This window comes from Perca flavescens, chromosome 5, assembly GCF_004354835.1.
Source record: "Perca flavescens isolate YP-PL-M2 chromosome 5, PFLA_1.0, whole genome shotgun sequence".
Lineage (NCBI taxonomy): Eukaryota > Metazoa > Chordata > Actinopteri > Perciformes > Percidae > Perca > Perca flavescens.
In genome coordinates, this window is record NC_041335.1 from 24,229,762 (window position 1) to 24,253,722 (window position 23,961).

General features: G+C 38.9%; 1 protein-coding gene across 9 annotated transcripts in view; it reads right to left on the reverse strand.

Moving 5' to 3' along the window:
• Positions 1–23,961, reverse strand: part of gpat2 (glycerol-3-phosphate acyltransferase 2, mitochondrial) — a 143,890-nt gene that overhangs the window by 18,323 nt on the left and 101,606 nt on the right. For 8 of the 9 annotated variants that reach the window (XM_028578451.1, XM_028578455.1, XM_028578449.1 and 5 more), the window contains 11 exons: positions 21,628–21,731; positions 11,926–12,018; positions 11,757–11,827; positions 11,536–11,646; positions 10,997–11,119; positions 10,195–10,294; positions 8,525–8,658; positions 8,176–8,275; positions 4,875–5,054; positions 3,785–3,883; positions 1,765–1,847 (listed from right to left, as the gene is read on the reverse strand). In XM_028578451.1, the coding sequence (XP_028434252.1) occupies positions 1,765–1,847; positions 3,785–3,883; positions 4,875–5,054; positions 8,176–8,275; positions 8,525–8,658; positions 10,195–10,294; positions 10,997–11,119; positions 11,536–11,646; positions 11,757–11,827; positions 11,926–12,018; positions 21,628–21,699 (1,166 nt within the window). In that variant the 5' untranslated portion in view covers positions 21,700–21,731. The remainder of the gene's footprint in view (positions 1–1,764; positions 1,848–3,784; positions 3,884–4,874; positions 5,055–8,175; positions 8,276–8,524; positions 8,659–10,194; positions 10,295–10,996; positions 11,120–11,535; positions 11,647–11,756; positions 11,828–11,925; positions 12,019–21,627; positions 21,732–23,961) is intronic. The other variant, XM_028578458.1, reaches the window with a different exon arrangement.

The window sequence follows — 23,961 nt, forward strand, 5'->3', positions numbered from 1 at the left end:
AGGATGTTTATAATATATCCGAAAATAAAACCGAAATAAAATTTATTTTTACAAGACCTGAAATGATGAAGGCACTTCCAAATGACAAGGTAGTACAAAATGTAAACCATACTTTGGTGTTTCATTTTTACCTCTTTATTAAACTTATGTTTTTCTTTTTACAAAATAAACCAAAACACTGACAACGAGGAAGATCGTGGTTAGATAATGAAAATATGAAAGAAAATTTGAATCATACCCTCTAAACCTAAAAGAAATCAGTTATGAACTGACATGAATCACTATTCCTAAGATTGTTTACAAGATATTTAGTCAATACTGATCTATAGCGGTAACAAATCAAGTAGTAACAAATCAAGTAGTAACCAAGTATATACTATTGGCGTCAGCTAATAAAATGGAAAGGCTTCATTTCATTATATTATATAACCTTAACACCATTTTTCAGAGAGATAAAAGGAACACATGCGTTTGGGTAAAATAGCACTGTACACTCAGGCACTTTAGGTGCACACAAGTGCGTAAAACAGCAGCTACATCACTCAAAAATGGAATCGTGTGCAATTCATTTTATGAGCTGCTTATCTGAGGCGTCACTGGAGTGATATGGGTGTGTTATTATGCGCGCATCTTAGCTGTGTATGTGTTAGCGAGATATACAGTAGTCAGTGTATCAGAGAGTGTGTCATATCTGTCTATTGTTCATCTCAAACAAATAATAAACTGAGTGTGTGCTCCTCTGTAAAATGTATGTATTTGAGGAATTTCCATCTGTCAAATATACACTGTATATACTTTCATATCCACCTACCTCAGATATACTGTATATGCAACCAGTTATATTAATAATTCTTTTTTTATTGCAGCACCATTTGCACTTTTGCATTGCAGTATTGTACTACTGGTTACAATCCTCATAGAGCTTTTAGTCTACATGTGAATGCATATGTATGTGACATCCTTATATCTGTAGATATTAGTAAAATGTTTATGTTTACCTTGTTCAGCTTTGTTGTCCTTGTTTTAGTCATATGTCTATTTCTGTGTATGTACATAGAGAGCAACAATAAGCCAGATAAAAATTCCTTTTATGTGTTCACACCTACTTGGCCATTAAAGTGGATACTGATTTTAAGTCTCATAACAGCATCCCTCACATTCGCTGCATTTTTTTATACACAAGAACAAAAAAAGAGACTTCAGCAGCCGAACAGAATGGGTAAGCATGGCAGAGACACAGTGTTACATACAGGAGAATGTTAATGATGTAGACATGCACAAAGAACCAAAACTGCTCACACGCTGATAACAAGCCTATCTAACTATCACTCTCTAGCGCTTCCCATCTATCGTTTGCCATGTATTTCACTCATGGGGTTTATTTTTTCAGCATCCCACTCTCTCAGAAGAATTAAACACATGAAGGGGAAAGCCACTTTGCTCGTCAGAAGCCAAGTAGAGATTGAGCAAGGATGTTATTTTCTTTCTGTTATCTTTTTCACTGGCAGACAGTGTAATGTTGATGGTAATTGGACCGAGTCTAAGAGGATGAAAACTCTCATCAGAGCTTTTGCATCTTGTCTGTGCCAGATTCAAGGTTTAGAGGAAAAGTTTATCTTCAAAGTTTAAGAGAAAGTAACTTTTCAATTTCACAGATGTTAGCCAAACCACAATGCAAATCTGTATTCCATTGTGGTTTGTTCACAAACAGTATAACACTCACTTGGGCTATAGGTATGTACATTACAGGGGTGCTTTGATTACCTATTGTTGAGGATAACCGGCAGCAACAGGTCCTGTAGAGGGAGCCATTCATCTACTCTGCACCTCCCTGACTCACACATCTCCTGCACACACAAAAATATGGATGCACACATGTACTCTCAAATAGCTACAAAGTAAAATCTCTAAATCATTCAATATTGGTGCACTGGTAAACCAAGTGAGGAAAATTAGACCAAGTTTGCATTAAAACATTTAATTCCAACTATTTTTGCTGCAGCCCATGCCTTTGTTAAAAACGGTCATGTGATAACATTCAGATCCACTCAGTTGCTAGATTTTGGGTACAGTCCTGCAATAAATGCTACCTTCATGAAGGCTATAATGCTCAGAAGGATTGATTGATATTTCTGATCCTGTACTTGTAACTATGTTTCACAGCTTGGAGCAAATGGTAGCTATGGTTAAACAAACTGACCAACAACAAAGCTCCAAAACCATGCCTGAAACCTTAGGACAAACTAAATGGAAATAATCCTGTTGGCCAAATGTAACTACAGAAGCCTACAAGTGACCAGAACCCGATGCAAACTATCATGCCTCTGCCAACAGGATAAATCACTTAAATACACATAGCCGTAATCATTCCAGTCAAAACTCTTATGGCAGTAAATATTCAGGTCCGGAAATACAACACTGTGATTCTTTGGGAAGTTGGGCTAAATTTGAACATGCTGCTGTTAAGCAAACAACAAACCGTGTACCATCAGTTGTAGGGCTGCAGCTATCGATTATTTTAGTAATCGAGTATTCTACCGATTATTCCATCGATTAATCGAGTAATCTGATAAGAAATACTTTTGTTTAATTGAAGAGCAATAATATACAATAGTTGTTTAATTTTCGGAAAAAGCTACATTGTTATTGCTACATTGCTTACAATATCATCTCAAAAAAACTAAACATTAAGTGCAGTTAAGTACCATATTACATTGTTTTTAAAGAAAACATTTTCAGAAATGCAATAACAACCTCAAACTAAGGCATACATTGAACATACATAAACATTACCTTAAATTGTGCAACTTAACTTTCAGAACTACAAGTTTCAACCTGAGACTGATCTGTAAATAGGCCTATATGTAAATATTGGTTATACTCAACCTATTTTCATTTATTGTATATATTTGATTACAATGTCACACAGCTCTGTTACACTTATGCTAGTAGATCGTTGATCAGCTGTTTCTCCGTGAAGAGAGAAAGTGAGAGAAAATGGTGAACAACAATCAGCTGTTTTTCCGAAGGGATAGTCAACAAGTCGGCTCTTTAGATATAATTGTGGTCACCACTAGGTATTACGCTTGTCTTTGTTTTTGGTAGTTGTTGTGTTTGGTGTAGTTTCACCGTCCATACAACTCTGTGATTTACTTTTGTAGGGTCCACTTCATGGAATGGATGATTAGTTAGACTCAGTGTTTTCTGTTGAGATGCTGAAACATTGACGTTGTGCTATTATTGTGGTAAGCTAGTTCAATTTTGCAGTAGATACACTGTACAGAGTTTTCGTTTTAATTATGTTTGAACTGATTACAAACTTTGGACACTTTGTCGTTATATCCAGCCTGTCTCTTCTCTTAGCCCCTCACTATTTACACTATTTCTTCATTTTGTAGTCTGCGGCGTCAGTATTCATGGCATGTGTCACCAGCAGCGTCAGCCCGGTGTACGACAATAATAATCATCCGTGCGGAAACACCGTGAGTGATACAGCGTTGGTAACGTTGATTAAACAAAGCTTTGAGGCAAATCATTTTGCATCAAGGTTTTTTAGTATTCGAATTATTCGAGTTATTAGAGGAATCGTTTCAGCCCTAATCAGTTGCTCCCAGTAAGTATTCAGTCAGGGAAGAAAACACAATTTTTTGGTTGAACTGCTCACAACTCATGCTCACTTTAAATATATTATCAGTGATGATGTGTCAAATGTAGACAGAGCTTCATTTTAAACCACTTTAAACGATAAGCAGGTCTTTGATGATATGCTCTTTCTGCTGTGCACCTTGAGAGAAAAGGGCTGAGCAAAGTGGATCCTCACACTTCCTCCTGTTCTCATCCAGAGAAGAGACCAAAACCACTGCAACACAGAGCTTAAGCCAACCTGCGCGCACACACACACACACACACACACACACACACACACACACACACACACACACACACACACACACACACACACACACACACACACACACACACACACACACACACACACACACACACACACACACACACACACACACACAAAGAGTGATGCATACAGAGAGTTGGTAACTGCATCATACTAAGGCCTTGCCTTTAGGAGGGACATTACAGCTGCAATTCCACTAATGAGCAGGATCTATGATGAACACTAAGGTAAATAGCCAGTCTGAGTGTTGGTACAAGAACTGTTTGTTCAGTACTGCATGTGTACGGTTTGTGAATGACAGAACTAAATGATGAAGCGAGGACCTTATTATGGCAATTAACCGAAAGTAACACCCACGCTCCAGTATTGTCTCAAAGTGCAGATAACAGAGGGCAAGACTAATGGAGACTAATAATCACAGTTGCTTTGAAAAAAAATGAAATGCAAACCTGAACTAGTCAACCAGCGCTGGCCAGTGAGAAACTACAGAGCAAAGTTGTGAAACAAGACTTTCAAAGCTGTACTGTGAATCATTACTGGCAATTTTATTTTCCCTCTGAACCAGTTGTATGACACTGTGCCCCCCCAGACAAAATCGAGACAACTGCACCCTCCACCATGATATGATTGATACTGAAGAAAACCTAAAAACCTTGTAGTTTCTGGATTTATAAGGAGCATCTTTTTTCTGTGATTTCTTAGTAGATTTATAGAGGTTTATTAGAAATGTACATTAGAGATACGGTACTTACTATCCTTGGGAAGTGTAAGTGACACTAACTTTAACATACGGTTGTTTTTAGAACTGGCATGCATCTGTGCTTTTCACCCCCCACCCCCTGGAGAGGCGCACCGCTTGAAAACCACTACTCTAAACAAAACCTGTTCACGTGCTCAGGACATTACAGAAGGCTCCTATTTGTGTGTCCTTGTACAGTAAGTGTGTGTTTACATTATCCACCTGTGTGATGATCTTGGGCACACAGTCGTAGGAGATGCCCACAGGGACCAGACTGACATCGGGGACAGATCCCTCTTTGATGAGTTGTCTGATGCGAGCCAGCCACTGGCCACCTCGGCCAGACTCCGCTGACACACCAACACTTATCGCCTGACCCTCATGTAGCAGCTCACGTACCAGCTAAGGAGGGAAGAAAGAGAAAGATGGCAGAGACAAAGGTCTGAAAATTCTTGGCAGTACAGGAGCAATTAAAATAAAATGCCTGTCATGGATTTTTAAAATAAACGGTAGAGGAAGGAGAAGTCAAAATGCAGAAAGCAGGCAGGCTAAAGAGCAGAAATAAAATGGGACGGTGGGTGACACTTCATGACATTCAGAGATACTTCCCTTGCACAGAGTACTGTTTTTAACATACAGACAAGGAAAATTCAATTACCATTGAACAGCAGCTAAGCAGGCCTACACTCAATAAACAATAAAGGCCTATTAGCATTGAAATACAACCAATAAACAAGCCTGCTTTTACACGAACAGCCAATATGCTTACTCACATAAACGGTGAATGAAAAAAAAAAAAAAAAAAAAAAAACTTCTTACTGCATCACTCATAAACAACCTGTTTATGTTCCACTGTGGCTATAGTCTTAGATTAATACCAGACTGAGCCGTTTTAATGAGCTGTATAGCACAATATTGATAAAGCCAGTAACTCCTCCAAATGAAATACATATTTAGGCAAACTGATGCAAAGCACAAAAGAGCTCCCTTGGTAGATACAAAGACAGGAAGATATTTATGATGAGGTGTGATCATTGACAAAAGTCAAGTGAATAGGTACCGACAGTAGGGGAAGAGTACAAAGAAGGTATTAGAGGAAAGTGTGAGAAGCAAGAGAGGAGGGATAGGACAGTATAGGAGGGAGCCATTAATACAGACCACATAAATCTCCAAAATAAAAAATTAACACACAAAAAACAAATTACCTTCCCATTAAAATAGAAATAACCTGCTAAGAACTGACAATCTACCCACAATCAAACTAACCAACATTCTTCTCCTTTTTACACCCTCTTCTCATTGCTTTGTCACTCCAGCCAACTCCAAATCTGCAATCTCTGTAGCAAAACTCAAGCCCCAGGGTAATTTTGAAAATGAATAGAGTGGGATGAAGCTGGGGAACAAGGGAGAGGGGAGGAAAGACAGGTAGGATTCTGATTGAGGAGTGGACTGTGATAACACTCCACTGTGGAGTGCAATGAAAAGTGTGTAAGTGAGTGAGTATGAATTGTACCAAATGCACAAACACTAAACAGCCAAATTACAAGGACAGGTATCTTTTGCTTACCCTGCAATTTTATATAATTACCTGCTGTCTGTGAAGGTTTTTTCAACAAAATGCATTAGCAACATGTTTTCTGATACGTGGCACAGTGCTTTGTTCCCATCTACTAGTAAACAGACTGTATTTGGGTTCACATTCACAGCTAATGAGAACTGCTCCAAATGTCAGGCTGCAAAGGTTTGCACCAAGAGGGTGTTTTTATGGTTGGTGCCTCTGGGAAAAGGGTACATGAAACCTGAATTCGCTTTTGACTGTTGAAGGGGGCATTTGCATATGTGTAAATGGTTGTTAAAAGTCTTATGTGGCTTAAAAGTGTGGTAGTTACTGTACTTAAGCAGTGCCACTTAAGCACATTTTATTTTGAAACAGAAAGTCCATCTTTGGGTAGTTGTCGGTGGGAGGAAGTAGGAATCACTGACCACAAGCTTCAATCGTGGCTAATGGCTAAATTACCTTCATGTAGCTTCTCCGAATGAGTCTTTGGGAGGCAGCAGCTTAGTCCGTAGGGACTTGGCTTGGGAACAGGAGGGTTGCCGGTTCAAGTCCTTGTACGTACCAATTACAGTAGTGGACTGGTAGCTGGAGAGGTGCCAGTACTGGTAACTGGATAGGTACACCTTGTGAGCAAGGCACCAAGCCCCCAACAACTCTTTCTATGGGCAGCCCTCTCACTCTGACATTTCTCCATTTAATGCATGTATAGGTCCAAGGCCTGTGTGTGTGTAACTGAAACAACAGTGTAAAAAATGTATTTCCCCTTGTGTGATTAATAAAGTATGTTGTCTTCTTCTTCTTTAATAAACAATGATACCTAAAAATAAATCTCAGTTTTTTTGGCGTGTATAGGGCTGAAAACGTTTGTGTCGGTCGGTTGGTTGGTCCACCACTTTGGTCCAGACTGAAATATCTCAGCAACTATTGGATAGTTGGCCATGGAATTTGGTACAACTATTAATGGTCCCCAGAGGATGAATACTACTGTACTGACTTTGGTGATCCTCTGAACATTAATATAGTGCCACCATGAGGTTGACGTTTGATTTTTCACAGTAGAAAGTGCTGCTATACTCCATTACAGTCAGTCCCCGGCTGCAACGGATGGTACAGAGACAGCGAGAGCAGAACACAGATGCGGAAAAGCTGACCAATCAGAGCAGACTGGGCTTTTTTGGTGTATGGTTGCCATGGTGTTCCCAGCTCGAGGTGCGTGAGCCATAAAATGACGTCCCCACGTGTATCGTTTCCAGTGCGAAAGCTCCACACCTCTGAGTGTTTTTGTAACTCAGCTCTTGCTGTACTTTCATTGAACATGGTCGGCTGGGAAGTCTGGCCGAGCAGGTTTGCCTCTACAAACATCTGTATGATTCTTCATGTACAGACCACAGGGAGTCACACGTCATATGTGGTTAGAGAGACACCACACTGGGAAACATGAAAGATAATTTTGTCAAAGCTAAAATAAGTCCTCATGGAAAGATCTTAACAGTGTTAGAGACACAGACAGTAATTTTGATTTGGAGATAAAAAGACAGTCACGTAATAGTAGTCACGCATGAGTTTAACTGAAGCTTTAAAGAGACAGGCACTAAAACCGAACATCTCACACAGAGGGTGAATACAGGTACAGCAGGCAAGGGCAGTATGAGGAAAATAAAGTGTGGTGAGACATTCGGTTTTAGAATAATACAGAAAATTAGCATAATAGGTCTCCTTTAAGCATTCAGCTCATAGCGCTGCTGTGCCTAAGAACCAGCCTTGCAGAGCTGCTAGCATGGCTGTAGACTCTTAATCTTGTTAAAACAATGATGACCAGACCCCAGTGAAGAACAAAACTTTATGTGTGGGTGTTCATTGCTAACTAAAAGTGAATTCCTCCTTCAAACATAATAGAACTACAATAACCACAATGATTGCCACATCCTACCTCATCTTAAAACCCACAACACACATCAGACTTACGGAGGTCATCACAGGAGTGTATCGACTGTCCATCTCAGCATCCTGCTCGGTCACTGCAGAAGTTGGCAGGAGGACCACACCTACTTTCTTCAAGATTGATCTATAGGATAAATAAAGGATACTGTATCTCAGACATAACTAGGTTAGTTTAAGGAGCTTGAAGTGATGACGCGTCTTCACACTGTGTTTAGATTAAATTGATTGACCTAAATATGGTGCTGTGAATTAAAGTGATAAATTCAGCATTTGATGTCGGGCAAAAAGGGTGTCTGCAGGCATTATTTATGGGGGAATACTCCGTAGGTTTACTTCTAGGCTTTTATGTTGGTTTGTGTGTGTATAACTATACCTTATGGAGGAGCTGGTAATGTGGAAGGGACAAACAATGTATGGGACCCTCAAGTTGTGAGAGAAAAGCACCAGGGGGATGAGAGCACAGTCCACGATGCTCTGACGCAGATGCACATACACCAGCAGAGATCCCTGAATTACAGAACAGAAGCAGCTTTAGATAAACTAAAGATCCTTCACATGGTCATTCATTAAGGCAAACAATGGTGGACTGTGCAGAGGTGGCACACGGATTACGGGAGTGTTTCTGTGGCTTCATATTTAATCAATATTATAATCAAGTTCCACAAGCTTCAGATTCAAATCATCAGATTTAAATAGTTAAGATGCAGGCAGAGATTAAGGTTATATACGTGGGGAGTATGTTTAAGTGAGAGCATACCAAGGTCCACAACAGCTCTATTATTCTGTACCGGGTGTGGCCCTTTATCTTTTGAGTAGCATTTGTTTATTTGTTTCATTACTGTGCAAACGTGAAAACAAAGAGCTACAATTGCAAACTAAATTATAAAGCCAGTGAAGTCAAAGCAGACAAATAAAACATGATTGTACTTTTGTGGATTTGATCGTGTCACAACAGTAAAAAAGTAATAAGGTTCCACATCTATGATTACGTGATAAAAACATGTTTAGTTTTTTTGTTCATCATCTTTTGTCTTTCTGGCAAACCAATCCTAAAAATCTCAAAAGACTTGGTTACTGGTTTATCAGTTTAGAATGACATCATATGATTTTTTTTTACCATACATTTTTGTAATCCGTACACAGTAAATAAAACAGATAGATGAAGACGTAAATCATGGTGAGACTGTCACATAGAAAAGTCCTTTGTTATACTAATTTATGTGTGAAATAAATGTGAGATTACAAGGTGAAAATATATATCGGATTATACATTTGAGGGGAAATTGAGACAAACTGGATAAATCAAGAACTAAACCCATTTTTTACAAGATCCCACTATCTACAGGTTTAAAAAATGCATTTGGATGAATTAAAAATAATCCAGGCAGGCAGGACACTACTCACATGGTGTAAGAAACCCTGAATATGTGAAAACCAGCTGACAACCACTGAAAACCATTAGCATTGCTGGAATAGATCCCTGGTGGTTTCACCATCATTTTAGTAATAGACTGCTTTTAAGTGAGATCTAAACTAAATACATAGTTCATTGGATTCATTAATGCCCATTTTGAACCTCTGCAACAGCAGCCTGACTTATTCACTTATATTTATTTAGTCAACCATGTAATTAGAATTGTTAAGTCTTCAGTAAAAACTGACAATAATTAAGTACAACAAGGCAAGTAAGAGCAACTTTAAAGTTTTAGGTATTTTTTTTAAAGACTTTCAAAAGCAATTACATATTTAGATGTGAAAAATATTCTTGTTTTTACCTTGAAATGTTTGGTAGTGGATGTGTTAACAGAGGGCTGTAGCTGTTTACCATCTCATTTGATGGCTGAGCACATCCTAAGATTGGATGTTTTGGAGTCAAACCTCATAATATTGGTTGTTGTATGTTTTGTAAATAAAGTGTGCTTTCCATGTTTTGCAGGAAGAGTTGACACCCTTTGGGGTAGCACTTTAGGGTAGCACATTTAATCATCTGTGAATTAAAAAGTTAGACTTCATCTGCATGTGTGTGTTTATAGATACTCGCACCTCTTGTGAGGCTCTGTGCAAAGCCGGCAGATGGTTGAGGTTAACTTGAATACTGCCAAACATGGAAGAAAGCATCTTCAGCATCACCCAGCTCAGGAATCTAGCCAGGAGAGGATAGTACACAGAGATGCACAGAAAAAAAAAAAAAAAAAAAAAAAAAAAAAGAGGAGAAAAAGTTAATGACTGGAGATGCGGAGGAGAGAGGGACAATGTGCACATGGTAATAATAGACAGATAGTGGTGAGGCAAGAAGAAATGCCTGCCAATAACATGATGTCGAGCAAAAGGGAGCTTTAGCAAAGAAAGTGAGGATGGACTAAAGTGTGACAACATGTAAATGAGATAGATGGGAATGAGACAACATGGGGAGAAAAGGGATAAGGACAAGAAAGAAATTGATGACATGGGGAAGAAGCAAAGTGGAAAGCAATTAAGAGGGTGTGTGAGGGTGACAACTGTAGATAGAGATGATGACAGAGGCTGTAAATGAGGAAGGAGAGGGGAGAAATGTGACAGTACAGGGTAGATTTTGTGAGAGATTATTAAGACTAAAAAAAAGCCTAAGAAGTTTCTTTAAAAAAGAAAAAAAAAAGACTAGACTATAGGCTCTTAAGACTTGACAGAGTGAACCGCACCCTTTGCACACACACACACACACACACACACACACACACACACACACACACACACACACACACACACACACACACACACACACACACACACACACACACACACACACACACACACACACACACACACACACACACACACACACACACACACACACACACACACACACCGTAAGAGGCCAGGCGATATGCAGGTGTTAATGAGGGGGAGGAATGGTGAGAGGTTGTTGAGCTGCCCTTGGCTGTCTCCCCCCTCAGGTGCTTTATGCTCTGCTTTGAGCACCTCCTTCACCCTGAAACACATGGTCACAGGACAGCAGGGTTAACACATCACAAAGCCTCTTCTGTGCTACATGCAGACAAACACCCGTCTTCTAGTAAGACAACAACAGTAAAGAGGTTACATAAAGGTTAAACTCAATTACACCGAAGGAGAGAAAACAACAGATACAAACTAAAGACTCTGCGACAGAGATAAGGAAAGTGACAACAGTCCCAAGTTATCCCATTTTCTTTCACTCTGCTCAGACCCCACAATGGACTTCATTTTCTGTATCTTTGTTTGTGTCTTATCGTCTCTCCTTTGTCTTTCCCTCTCTCCAGAACTGCAAGGCCCGTTTCATTTTCTGTATCTCTGCCTATCATTTATTTACTCTCCTCTGGCATCTCTACTCCTCTCCTCCACCTCCTTCTCACTCCTGTCAGGTACCTGTTGCTCTCACAGACTCTCTCCAGTCTGTTGCTAACAGGACTCGAGTAAACCTTGCACCCACTCACAAACAGCGCGCAGCACACCCTACGCACCAGCCAGCCTCGATACCTACGGAACAAAACACACAATGCAGAGGCAGAAAATGTGCATGGGTGAGTGCGTTGGGACTGGAACATTTTGTATGTTGTTTGCATGAATGCTGTAGATATTATCAATACCTGGTGTGTGTCTCATTGACACTCAGCAGGTTGTGAAAGCCAAGTGAAGAGTTTTGTCCAAGCTTCTTGCGCTACACCATGACAGAAAAACACCGGTAAAGATCAACCCAGATCCAATTCATCGTATACAAAGCTGAAAAATGCCATTTTAATGGGGGCAACTACTCACCAGACTGTCTGGGGTGCACTGGTGGCAGCACTGGCCTACAATCGGTCTGAACTTGCCTAGACACGGAGGCACAGTCTTTAGCTTTTTCTTGATCTTCAATTCCCATGACAACGGAGAAGGTAAAAAACACAAGTGAATTACAAAAACAAAGTGTCACATTCACAGGGATTAAAGTGTTTGTGTATTATTTTGTCCACCCCAATAATATCAGTGAAGGTAGGCTTAACAACAAACACCTCTCTGTAAAGTCCCTCATCTAGCCATAGAGTCAAATCAACACCCTCACACTCTAAAATGGTTTCAACTGAACATTTTAACCTTAATGAAGGTAGAATTTATTATGGGACTGTTGTATTAGGGCGTGTGTCCATATAGCGTGCACACATGCACTTAACCAGTTTAAAGCAACTACAAGGAACTTTTATTTTGGGTTGATTTTGGCATCTCCTGTGGGTTTCTTGATCTTGAGATGGTTAGCACGTGCATTTGTTTTGGAAGTGAGTAAAAGAAAGTTTAAATTTTTATAACACAGCTGTTTGGTGGATGTTTTGTGGCTGTGTAGGATTAATAACTGCAACTTGACAATGGTGATTTGTTTGATTTGTTTTAGTACCGTCCATACACCTAGGTTACATGTAAGCCTACAACTAATAGATGTGGTTGTTCAGTAATAGTACATTTTGGTATAATTGATGAAGCTAAAGTTATCAACATTCCATAGCAACGTTATATCTTTATAACATTAAGCCAAAAGCATGATATAGCTCGGTAGCAAGGTCAACATAAACTGTTACTTCAAAAGCGAGTTTTAGCCACCAACGTAAATTCATATATTGATGTAATACCACATCTTGCAATGTACTTCATAAATAAAATAGACATATTCTCGATTAGTTTTGAATTCTTTCAAATCCCGCACTTCTTTGACCGACTGATAGGGCTGGGTATCGTTCAGAATCTTTCGATCCGGTGCCAATTTCGATACCTCAGTTTCGATACCGATTCCTAACGATACTTTTTTCGATACCATGTTTTAAAATCCATTTCAACATCAACAAAAATACATTAAACACAAAGCTTTTATTTTCCACCTTAATTGTGAATCAAAACAGTTATCAAAATTAAAAAATTCTGGTAAAACTGCTCACTCAGAGTAACATTAATAATAGTGCCTTGCCTTGCAAGCTCAGCCTGTCAGTCAGTCATCAGGGCAGAGAAACCATCGTTGTGGCTGCTTGTAAGAGGAAGTGTAACGGCAACAGCACCGCGACCGCTTTCGGCTCGCCATTAATATCATATCGCAGCAAACGCTGTCTGCGTGAAGTTTTAAAAAACTGTAACCACACTTGAAATCAACCGTGACTCTCTGTGACTTCAACAAAACTGCAGACACAGACCTCTCCGTGTGTGTGCGTGTGTGTGTGTGTGTCTGTCGGTCGGAGCTCCTCTCTGTGTCAATATGCAGAGGACAGATAAGCTTGCGCTTACGCGCTCAGACGCTTTTGGAACCAAAATTTGGCACCGAAAGATAAAGAATTTTTTGATACTAATAGGATTGGAGTATTTTTTTCGATACCATAAAAGTATCGACGTTCGGTACCCAGCCCTACCGACTGACCAAGGTTGACTTGTGTTTTCGCCCGTGCTTTATCACTGTCCCTTTTAGCTTTTTTTTGTGTTCTTTGGTCAATTCTTTATTTTTTTCTCTTTGCTGATCCTGCCCCAGAATCAGCCATAACCCCAAAATATAATGTCAAAAATAAAATTCTCTAAAGAAAAATCTACTCCTGCTTCCTTTTACCTGTAAATTTTTATTTTTTACATTATATTTTGGGGTTATGGCTGATTCTGGGGCACTACTCACTGTAAAACTTTGTCAGGGAAAATGTAAACATAGGCTCTTCCGGTCTGGGTGATGTAGATTGTTTAATCTTATTTCCAGTTGAATTGAAGCAGTTTTTATTTTTGTTTTTACATGTAAACAAGTACCTGTAAAAGTCTAATTAAGTCAACTGTTTTTCCATAACTCCAAGCAAATAGTTGACCATTTGTAAAATTAAGACAAATTTGTTTATTCTTTCACTGCACCATTAGTCCTTGAGCTCATACAAAAATAAGCCATGCTAAATAAGGTCAGGGGTAAACTCTGATTACTGGCCTGCTGCATTTACACACAGATGCACAGTAGCCAGGTTACTACAGTGTTCTCCATTGTCTACCTGTGTAACCCGATATCTAACCTATGTAACCTGGTTTCTTGTGTGCACACACGCACATACTGAAGCTGACAAACAAATGGCACATTACGGTACGGAACGAGCTACATTTGATTTTACCAGTTCTTCAGAAATATCAGCACTGGTTAATTTAAAAAGAGAGGAAGAAATAGCCAGTTTAAATGGTTTCATTCTTTGCTCTAGATTTCAAGTTTAATTCAAGATTTTGAGTTTGTTATGATTTCTGTGTTACTGTGATTGGGTTGACTTTGAATCCATCGGAGCATGTAACTTGCAGTGCTGTAAATATTAATACAGGGCCCATATGAGACCCACTATCAGGCAATTAGTGCACGTCAGGCATAAACAGCTCATGCACTGAAGCACAGGCCAAACTGTGAACTGTATACTAATCAGACTTGAGGTCTCCTTAAGCTGGTCAGTTGTACAAATATTTGTGTTAGGCAACAATACCCATTAATTATCATGCAGTGTGTGTGGGCTGTTACTGTGCCTGGAATTAAGTGTTACTGTAGTTAGGGTTCAGACTGATTACAATGTTTAGGTGAAATGAGCTAATGAATCTCCTAAAATCAATGACACTTTATCCTGTTTGAATGATGATGATGGATTTCAGAATACAGAGCAGCTGACTGAGTCAGCGCCTTGCCAAGAGAAGGTCAAATTAAAGACAAAACATTACAGTAATGACAAAGCTTGGATCAAACTATCAATAATTTAAATGGCCATACTAGTTCAGAGGAAAGATATAAAGAAAAAGGATAGAGGGTGTTGTATGATTTATAGATGTAAAACCCCTCGAGGTTAATTTGCGGTATTGGAATATATAGGCCAAAGGCCAAGGGAACTTTATCAGGATGCATAGTATCCTGGATCCATGAAATAACTGGCCTTTAAAAATAAAAATCGGCCTGCCTCTATGGGAATTTAACATAGGGGTGTCTATACTTATGCCCCCTGTATTTTAAGGCAGAACATTATTTATTTACGATACATTATTAATTCACAAAGAAAATTGGTGTTCTTAAAGGTTGGATTTTTCTTCATTTTTTTTTTTCAATTAAGGCATTAGATCAATTTCCAAAAGATGATTTTTTTATTCTTCTTTTTAGTCAAATTTAACATGGGTTCCTATACTCATGAGCAGCACTGTACACCGTAAAAAATAAAAAGTTGACACAACTTACAATTTTAAGGCAACAAACTTCAGCAAAATTTTAAGTTGGGGAAAAAAACTTAACGTTTTAAGTTTTGCTTTTGAGTTGGTCCAACTTTCAATTTTAAATTTGCATAACTTAACTCCAAGTTGCGGTAACTCACAACAATGAATTAAGGGAACTTTAAATCCTTACTTATCTCAACCTAACTCAAAATTGCAGTAGCTTATAATTCCGAATTGGGAAAACTTCAAAGGCTTACTTATCTTAACTAAACTCAAAGTTGCAGTGACTCATAACAATACATTGTGATGACTCTAAAACCTTCCTTATCTCAACTCAACTTCCAAGTTTCAGTAACTCATGATTGTGCTTTGTAACAACTTTAAAAACCAAGTTAGGGCAATTTCAATATAACCATAATACCCACTTATACAAATAATTTGCACATACAAATAATCATATACAATGTCTTGATTCAAAGCTTTTTTATTCAACATGTTTAACATGTATCAAATGCTTCATACAAGCAACTGAGAGCAGCGGAGACCCATAACTGACCCAATCAGGCCAAACAGTTGTACTTTTCTAACTTGTAAAATGTTGCAGCAAATGCTATATGTATTAAAATACTGTCGGTGTATCAACAATTTCACACAATGAAATCCTTACACAAGTAAATAACAGTATAGTATTATATATAACTAATAACGTGCAGGTTACTTAAAGAACAACTGAATATAAGAAATGGGTAGAAAAGGAGACAAAAACTTAAAAAGTATACAGATAGAGCAATGTTTGTTAGTAAGTTAAACAGTTATACAGTTAAAAGGATAGCTCAGCATATTTGAAGTGCGGTTGTATGAGCTACCTATGCATAGTTAGTCTTTTCCCTTATGGAGATGGTGATTAGTGCATTCACTATAAGGACTTTGGGGGAGATGTCCCTTAGCCCTGTATTACTATGCCAACTCGTGCTGGTGGAGTGCAGCGAATGACTCAACACGCCAAATCAGAGCAGGGGAGTTGGTGCAGAAATACATGGCCCAAACTACACTAAAAAAAAAAAGTGCAAAAATAAATGTCTGTCTGGCGGCAAACTAAAGCAGAGACAACATTTAGTGTACATTTGAACAGACATTTATTTATTATTTTAGGTAAGCATTTCCTATGTGGTAAAAAGGCATTTTTTCTACTCACCCCCACAGTACAAGGATGACTTCCGCTACAGTGACATCTCCCCCATCTCCTTATAGTGACTGCACTCATCGCCATCTCCATAACTATGCATAGGTACCTCATAGAACCCCACTTAAAAAAATGCTAAACTATTCCTTTAATAAACAGTGTTGCCTGGACAGTAGGTGTGCAAAAAAAATCGATTAACATTTGAATCGCGATTCAAGCTCTACCGTTTTTTTAAATCGAAAATCTAGGGCTGCTCCCTCTTAGTCGACTAATCGGTCGTTTTGGTCTTAGTCAACTTAGATTTCTTTAGTCGATTAGTCATATTTGATGCTTTTTTCATGCTGATTGACTTATTTCCAAGAAACGTACGAGCACATCTCTGGTAAACACACGAATTAAGGGTTGACATTTTACCTAATAGATATCACCGTGAAATCTACATTAATAACTTTCATTAAGGCAGTTATTTGTTGTATTACACGTTTTCTGAAATGTGTTTAAATATGCAAAGGAGGCATTATCTTATTCAATATATGCATCCTTTTGCATGACTCTTTGCGGAGAAACTCAGATTTACAGATCTGTCGATTAAATCAACTAATCGATTAGTCGATACAGTTGAATGAGTGTTAGTCGACTAAGAATTTCTTCAATCGAACACAGCCCTACGAAAACTGATATTGAATCGTGACATTTTCTGAATTGTGCACCCCTACTGAACAGTAGTAGTTGTGGATGTCAGTTAACATATTCAAATTTTTTTACTTAAATACTTAGTAAGGACAGCAAGGTTAGATTAGTTAACAACTTCTGAAATGTTTCGAAGGTGTACCTCAGTTCCTTGGGAAACTGAATGTTTGAGGCATATCAGCCCAAAGAGCAAAACAAAGGCCGTTAGCAGGTCAGGGAGGTCTTGTAAGAGGTCTTGTCTTCTTCTAGAACCACAGCTACATTTTCAACTTGCCGGAGCCGTACTATGATCATCCTCCATAGTAAGTATCCCCACAATGAGGGATTTGTCTGCTTCTCTTCTGGGTCAGTATCCTTGTGATGTCAGACAGGAAAGACAAATATATGATTAGTAATTCAAACTGACAGACATTTTACAATCTTTAGAGTATTTGTACATGTTGTATTAGTACTTTTACTTCTTCCCCTGATTATAAGCGTGTATCTAGTATGGCTGTCAAAGAATATTTTAAATTTGAATATATATTCAAATTGTTAAAAAAACAACTGAGATTTGAAAATGAAAATGTACAGTTTAATTATATATTGTAAGAGAGTTAAAAAACTGCACTACTGCGGCTATCTGCCTCACGGGATCGTTTGCTGCTTACTACACGTTCAGCTTTCTGACAGAGACAATCTGGGTTCAGCAATTGGTCATGCTGATGACCTATCAAGCGGCTGCCGTTACCGGAAATAAACATACAAAGAGGGCAAAGAAAAAGAAGACAGTACAAAGACGCTAATGTAAATCTTAAATTGCAGAGACAACGAGAAAAAATTGTCATACAATTCATGGAATAGGAAGAGACTTGGTTGTTAATCACCAAATTATAATAAGTAATAAAACGGTCCCTTTAGAATTGACAGAAAATAAGACCACCCTGTGCTGTGTATCGGACAGGAGAGAGCTGCGTTAATACCTTCAAAAGAGTATAAGTTTAGTATGAATTAGGGCTGGGCGATATGGACCAAAAGTCATATCCCGATATATTTTGGCTGAATATCGATATACGATATATATCCCGATATTTTTTCCGCAAAGTGAGAGCAAATGTTCAGTCAAAGCCAAAATCAAATATGACATGTCACATGTAGTTTCATAGAAACAGTTGCAAAATCAAATAAATAATAAACCGGTTTCTTCACCTGGTTCATGATTAAATGCTCAGCTGTTCAAATAACAATAAAATGTAAACCTAAATACTGTATAACAGGAGTACCTTTTTTGAAATCAAAGCTCCATATTTGTGATTCGTTCCAAAGGTCAATTAAGCTTTTGATATTAATATAATCTACTTTGTTCAAAATGTAATGCCTCATGCCTGTAAGCCTAGGTTTATAGTCCCATTCTTCCACTTGATACTGCTTCCACTTAAGTAAACTAAAAGATGAACTATCGACTACAAAACAAAGAAACTAATTAATGTGTTAATACAAAGAATATTTATTATGATCGGTTCACAGATCTGAGTCCAAACGGAAACTTCACCCTTCTGAACTAAGAGTTTCTGCTTCAAGGTGAAGTTTAAAACAGACTGAAATGTCCAGGCTCATTCCTCCACTATTTATTTCTGTATGTATTTATGCGTTACGTGTCATTTTAACGGGCACTGAGCTCCAGATCCTGCAGCTGCAGGCGGTCTCTGCTGCCCGCTGTAGCTTCTCTCCGTCCGCCTGCCGCCGGCAAACTTAGTGGAACTTTCCGCCCGATATCGACATACAGGTCGTCCTGGACTACGTGTAAGATCCTACCGATCACCACTCTGTCTTTGGCTGGTCCGATCTGGATCAGCGGGGACCGGCGCAGCAGCGAGGCAAAGCTGTGTTTTTCCCGGGGGAAGAGACGCTGCGGCCGGCCACGGAGCTCTCCGCCTCCCGCTGCCGCCGGAGCTCAGATTGCTGGTCGAAGGCGGCATACATAATCATAAAACACATTGTCACCTGTTAAATGTTATTCATTGCTGTTTGTTCTTTTCATTTCCTCTATCGAACATAATTAAGCAGTACAAAAGTCTGGCATCTTTAGCGTTGATCTGAATGCTTCGGACCTCTGTTCCAAGATGGCGGCGGTTTTGACGTATGTTTAGAACCTCAAGGCGACATCTGTGTATATATCTATGGGAGCAAGGATCACATTTGAACTATATCGATATATGCGATATGGTCTAATTCCATATCTCATTTAAAAATATATCGATATATTTTTTATATCGATATATCGCCCAGCCCTAGTATGAATACGTTATATTAGAAGCTTTATTATATATCGGCTATATAAAGAGTCTAATTAACAAAAAATATTAATTTAAGTTTCCTAGTGCTTCAGGAGAACAGCTTCTTTGAGATTGGTGAATTTGCTGGATTTGCATTGCATTCAACTCAATCTGAAAGACAAAGTTTACAATATATTGGTAATAAGCAAAACATAGGAGAAACAATTCTTAGTCAGGTTCTTAATCAGTTTAAAACATTGATTAATTGTGGTGCAACAGATCAGTTGATCCATACACATACACGTATATTTTAGGAGTTGAGCCCCGCGTCAGTCAAGCGCAATAACATTTATTATTAGACCCCGCTCAATCTCGAAGGCCGGCAAGTGTGTCAGCTGCGTGGCGTGTCCGTTTTTATTTCGGCTCCCATGTTACCAGGTTAGAGCTTACACACCGCCTGCGTGACAAGCACGTCTCAGGTGCGGCTCGAGCCACACCGAAAAACGCATGCCTGCTAGAAATAGAACCGACGACTATTTTTCAGCGACACGCAAGCGTGTTGGAAGGATTTCAAGGCAAAATAGAATATAAAAATATGTTTATATGTCGTTCAGACACGAATACATATTAATAAATGACGTGTTGATGCTTGAAAGCCTCGAGATTTTCTAATATTGCAGAAGGAAATATTCTGGAGCCTATTTTGCCGTCAATACTGCCGACGTTGTCTTTTCTGTAATCAGATCTGTAGATATTTATGTTTAACACAGTATTTAATTTTATCAATGAGAAACATACAGTACATGTGTACAGACAAGGCTAGCAGCAGCATTTCTGGTGTGTAAAGATCCACGCAGCTGACACGCAACAGAAACACCACGCTCACGCCAAGCAGGTAGTGTGTAACCAGCCTAACTTTGCTATCTGTCTTATAAAACCTCCTTGCTTCTCTCCTGAATCAGAAGACAGAGAGATGCAGGTGGAAGTCTGTCTTGAGGCAGCATGATTTAGCTAGCGCAATCTATTCTTCTTACCTGTTATTTAGACATTATACTTAGACTTATACTAACGCTAACTCACGTTAATACTAAAGTTACTTTAAAACACTATTCACAACACTGACTTGAATTGAACCCAACTAATAGCTTAACTGTTGGTACTAGCAAGCTAGCTAGGTTGTTTAGGTTTAAGCAACCGAAAGCCGACCCTGTTAGAAATGTATAACGTTACTAGCTAGCTAACGTTCCCGCAATTACGAAATAGTAGACTCACACAAGTATTTTAACTTAGCTAACGCTACTGGTCTGAAAAGCTTTTACGAAGTTTAAACGGTAACCTTAGCCAAGTTAGCTAGCTACCTGCTTAGAAAAGTACCGCATTTATCAGCTAACGTTAGTCTTAGCTAACGGTAACCTTGCTGCTAGCTAAGCAGAAGCTAACGGCTAACGTTAGCTTTGGGCCAAACTGTTGTCAATAAAGTAACACTGCCTACCTTATCCACTAATGTATCACACAATTATACAATTACACAATTTATATTTTAAGTGAAAAAAAGGTTCAAACTTGCCTGTGCGGACCAATTGTAGTGTGGGCTCCAGGTTTCATGCAGCTCCGCTGCAACAGCCAGTGCGGGGATCTGATGACTTCAAGTGACTATCTTCAACTCGGAAAGTTGGCTTTCCCGCATTTCACAACAAAGACATATGAGTTATCAGAACTTTCTCCACTTGTTGTGGACATTTAAATATAAGTTGTGCATCCCAACTCAGTTATGTATTTTGTAATGACTTATTAAATGCTGTTGAATCATACAAATTTGAACTTTTCCTGGAGCGACTTACATTTTTTAGTCAAATATTAATAATTTACATTTTCAATTCTTAAACACTTAAAATAATTTTTCATGTCAACAATATTAAGTTGGAGTTTTTACAGTGTATACATATTTCCCAAAATGTCCAAGTATTCCCTTAAAAATGTTCTTCATTCTCTGCTGGATCAGTATGACTCACTAATACATTTCATCCTGTGATTTGGTAAACATCAAACCGAACGAAGCTCACGTGGTCATGCATGTTCTCTTGTGATTGTTAAGAACAAAGAGTTTGAGATTGGTGCACATGGAGTAAAGTGGGAGATGACAGCGGGACAGAGTCATGCAGGCAGTGTTCTTACAGCAAGTCCATTTTGTTGAATTGGTGGAAGGACCATGTTGCGGTTTATCCCGTCATTCTTCTCCTGCACCATGGTGAGACCCCTGCAGACTTCTACTCAGAGACCTACCAAAGAAAAGATTGGGGGGAAAGAGTATATTATACAGTGCCACGTTAAAACAGTTCATTGTTACATTGTGTTGAGTAATAAGGATTGTTTGTCAGCACATGTGAAATGAGTGTCATTTTTAGGAGCTTCACAATACAAGACCAATTTTGTGATCTTTCAGATGGCAGTCCATCTCTCCGAACTGAGAAAACAAACACACATCCACTCGCACACAGACAATCTGTGTGACATAAAATGTATTTTGTCCTCTGGTCCTTGGCAGGGGAGAGTAGGCAGCACTCACCGATCTATCACCCTGTGCCCACAGCTACAATTTCACCCATCTAACCAGCACTTCTTCCCCCCACCATCACAAATTCTCTTAAATTCTTAAGCCTCCCTTCATTCTTTTCAGTTAAGGCAAAGTAGGTAGTAGTGTATGTGTTTCCTTGTGTTGGTTTCCCCATTGTTTCCTCTTATTGGACTTGTTGAAAACTTTACTTTAAAAGTGTTGTGCTTACTTCTGTATGCAGGAAGGAATAAAACAAGGACAGAACTGCCATTAAGAGATTACAGATCGAGAGGAACTCGAGGCCGTCTTTGCTCAGCAAAGTACAGGTGGAGCGGGGCAAAAACCAACTAGTGGGTTATAAATCTTTAAAAGCTGGGTACATAGCCATCAGCTGAAAAACAGCTCTTACGTAACTGATGCTGGTTTCTTGCCCACTCTTAAACACAGTAATGAGAGTTGGCAACATAAGTCACAATGTAATTTGATAGCGTTGGCGGTGTCTGAGCTCAAATTAGTAATCATCTGAGATTAACGTGAATTTAATACAGATCAAGAGGCAGTGTGCACTAGAGAAAGCTACAGCAGTATAAAAGCCACCATTCTGAGAGAGCCTCCCTTTAGTTTTATTTAAGGCTTTATTTCTACTACAAAAGGATCTGGTGGCACAAACTCTCTTCTAATAAATCTTTCTGTGGTTACACCCACAAGTCTTATTAGGTTCAATTTATTCTGCATCTCTGTGTCCCACTCTGCTGATCCCACTCTGCCCCATTAACTTTGCTAATTAAAACTTAAGCCTTCCCCATTGGGAGATCCATTTCAACTGGATCAAGTTCCCACATTCATTACCTACTCTGGTAGGAACAAAGACATCGATAAGAGATTCCCAGGGCTGCTGGGATGCTTTGCAGGTGCAGAGGATGACGGAGAAGACAAGGACGCAAAATGGGTAGTAAAGGGAGTAAAACTGTAAATTGGGTTACACAGTATAAGGAAATACAAGACCACATGGAAACCGCTAGAGACAGCAGTATGCCAAGACACAAAAAACAAATAGTTTTATTTTCCTTACACAGTCTTACCTGTTACCATTAAAACATATGATTTCACACACTGATGCATAGAAACATGACACGTATTCAAATCTGAGCAACACGTTCCTCCTCACATTCATGCTTGCTTTAGTTCATCCTCTCCTCAGAAGTTAATTGATCAATTATATTCTTTAATTAATATGCTGTAGTTTGCTAATGTGATAGCCCAAGACTAAGTGGGCACATGATGAGAAAGCCATTATGAGTTGCCAGGTCAGATTAGATTGGAATTAATTTGAGAGCAGCAGTAGAAGTGATGGTGGTTGGTGCATTCAAGTCTATTCCCAAAACTGCCCAGTGATTAGAGGAGGCTTTACATGCACTTAGGGTCTATTTAAAAAAGGAGACAGACATGGAGGGCCTAGAATCTCAATCAAACCAGTAGAGATGCACCGATTACAACTTTCTAGGCCGATTCCGATTTCTCATTGAGTTTGAACTGCCGATACCGATTTTAGCCGATTCCGATTTCATATTCTATAATCACTTTACAGCACACACAAATATTTATTTTCTATCTTTTCTTTAATAGAACATTTTGCACAGAACATAGAACATGTTTTTAATAGAACTACATAAATTACTCCTGGTGTGGGAAATTCACACACATCTAAATTGCAACGTTATGGAAGAACCATTTCCTTCTTTTCACATCCAATATCCCAAAAAAAAAAAAAAAAAAAAAAAAAAACGTCACCGCTCATTTTACACACAGTTTAGCAACAAAACTAGACGCTGAGGGAAGATTACTACATTACTACACTACTAGAGAGCGGCTGACCGTTCGCCTGAGATCAGTAGAGCAGACTGCTCTGCAGAGCCTTGTATAATAATGACTTTATAACATTTCATAAACAGCTG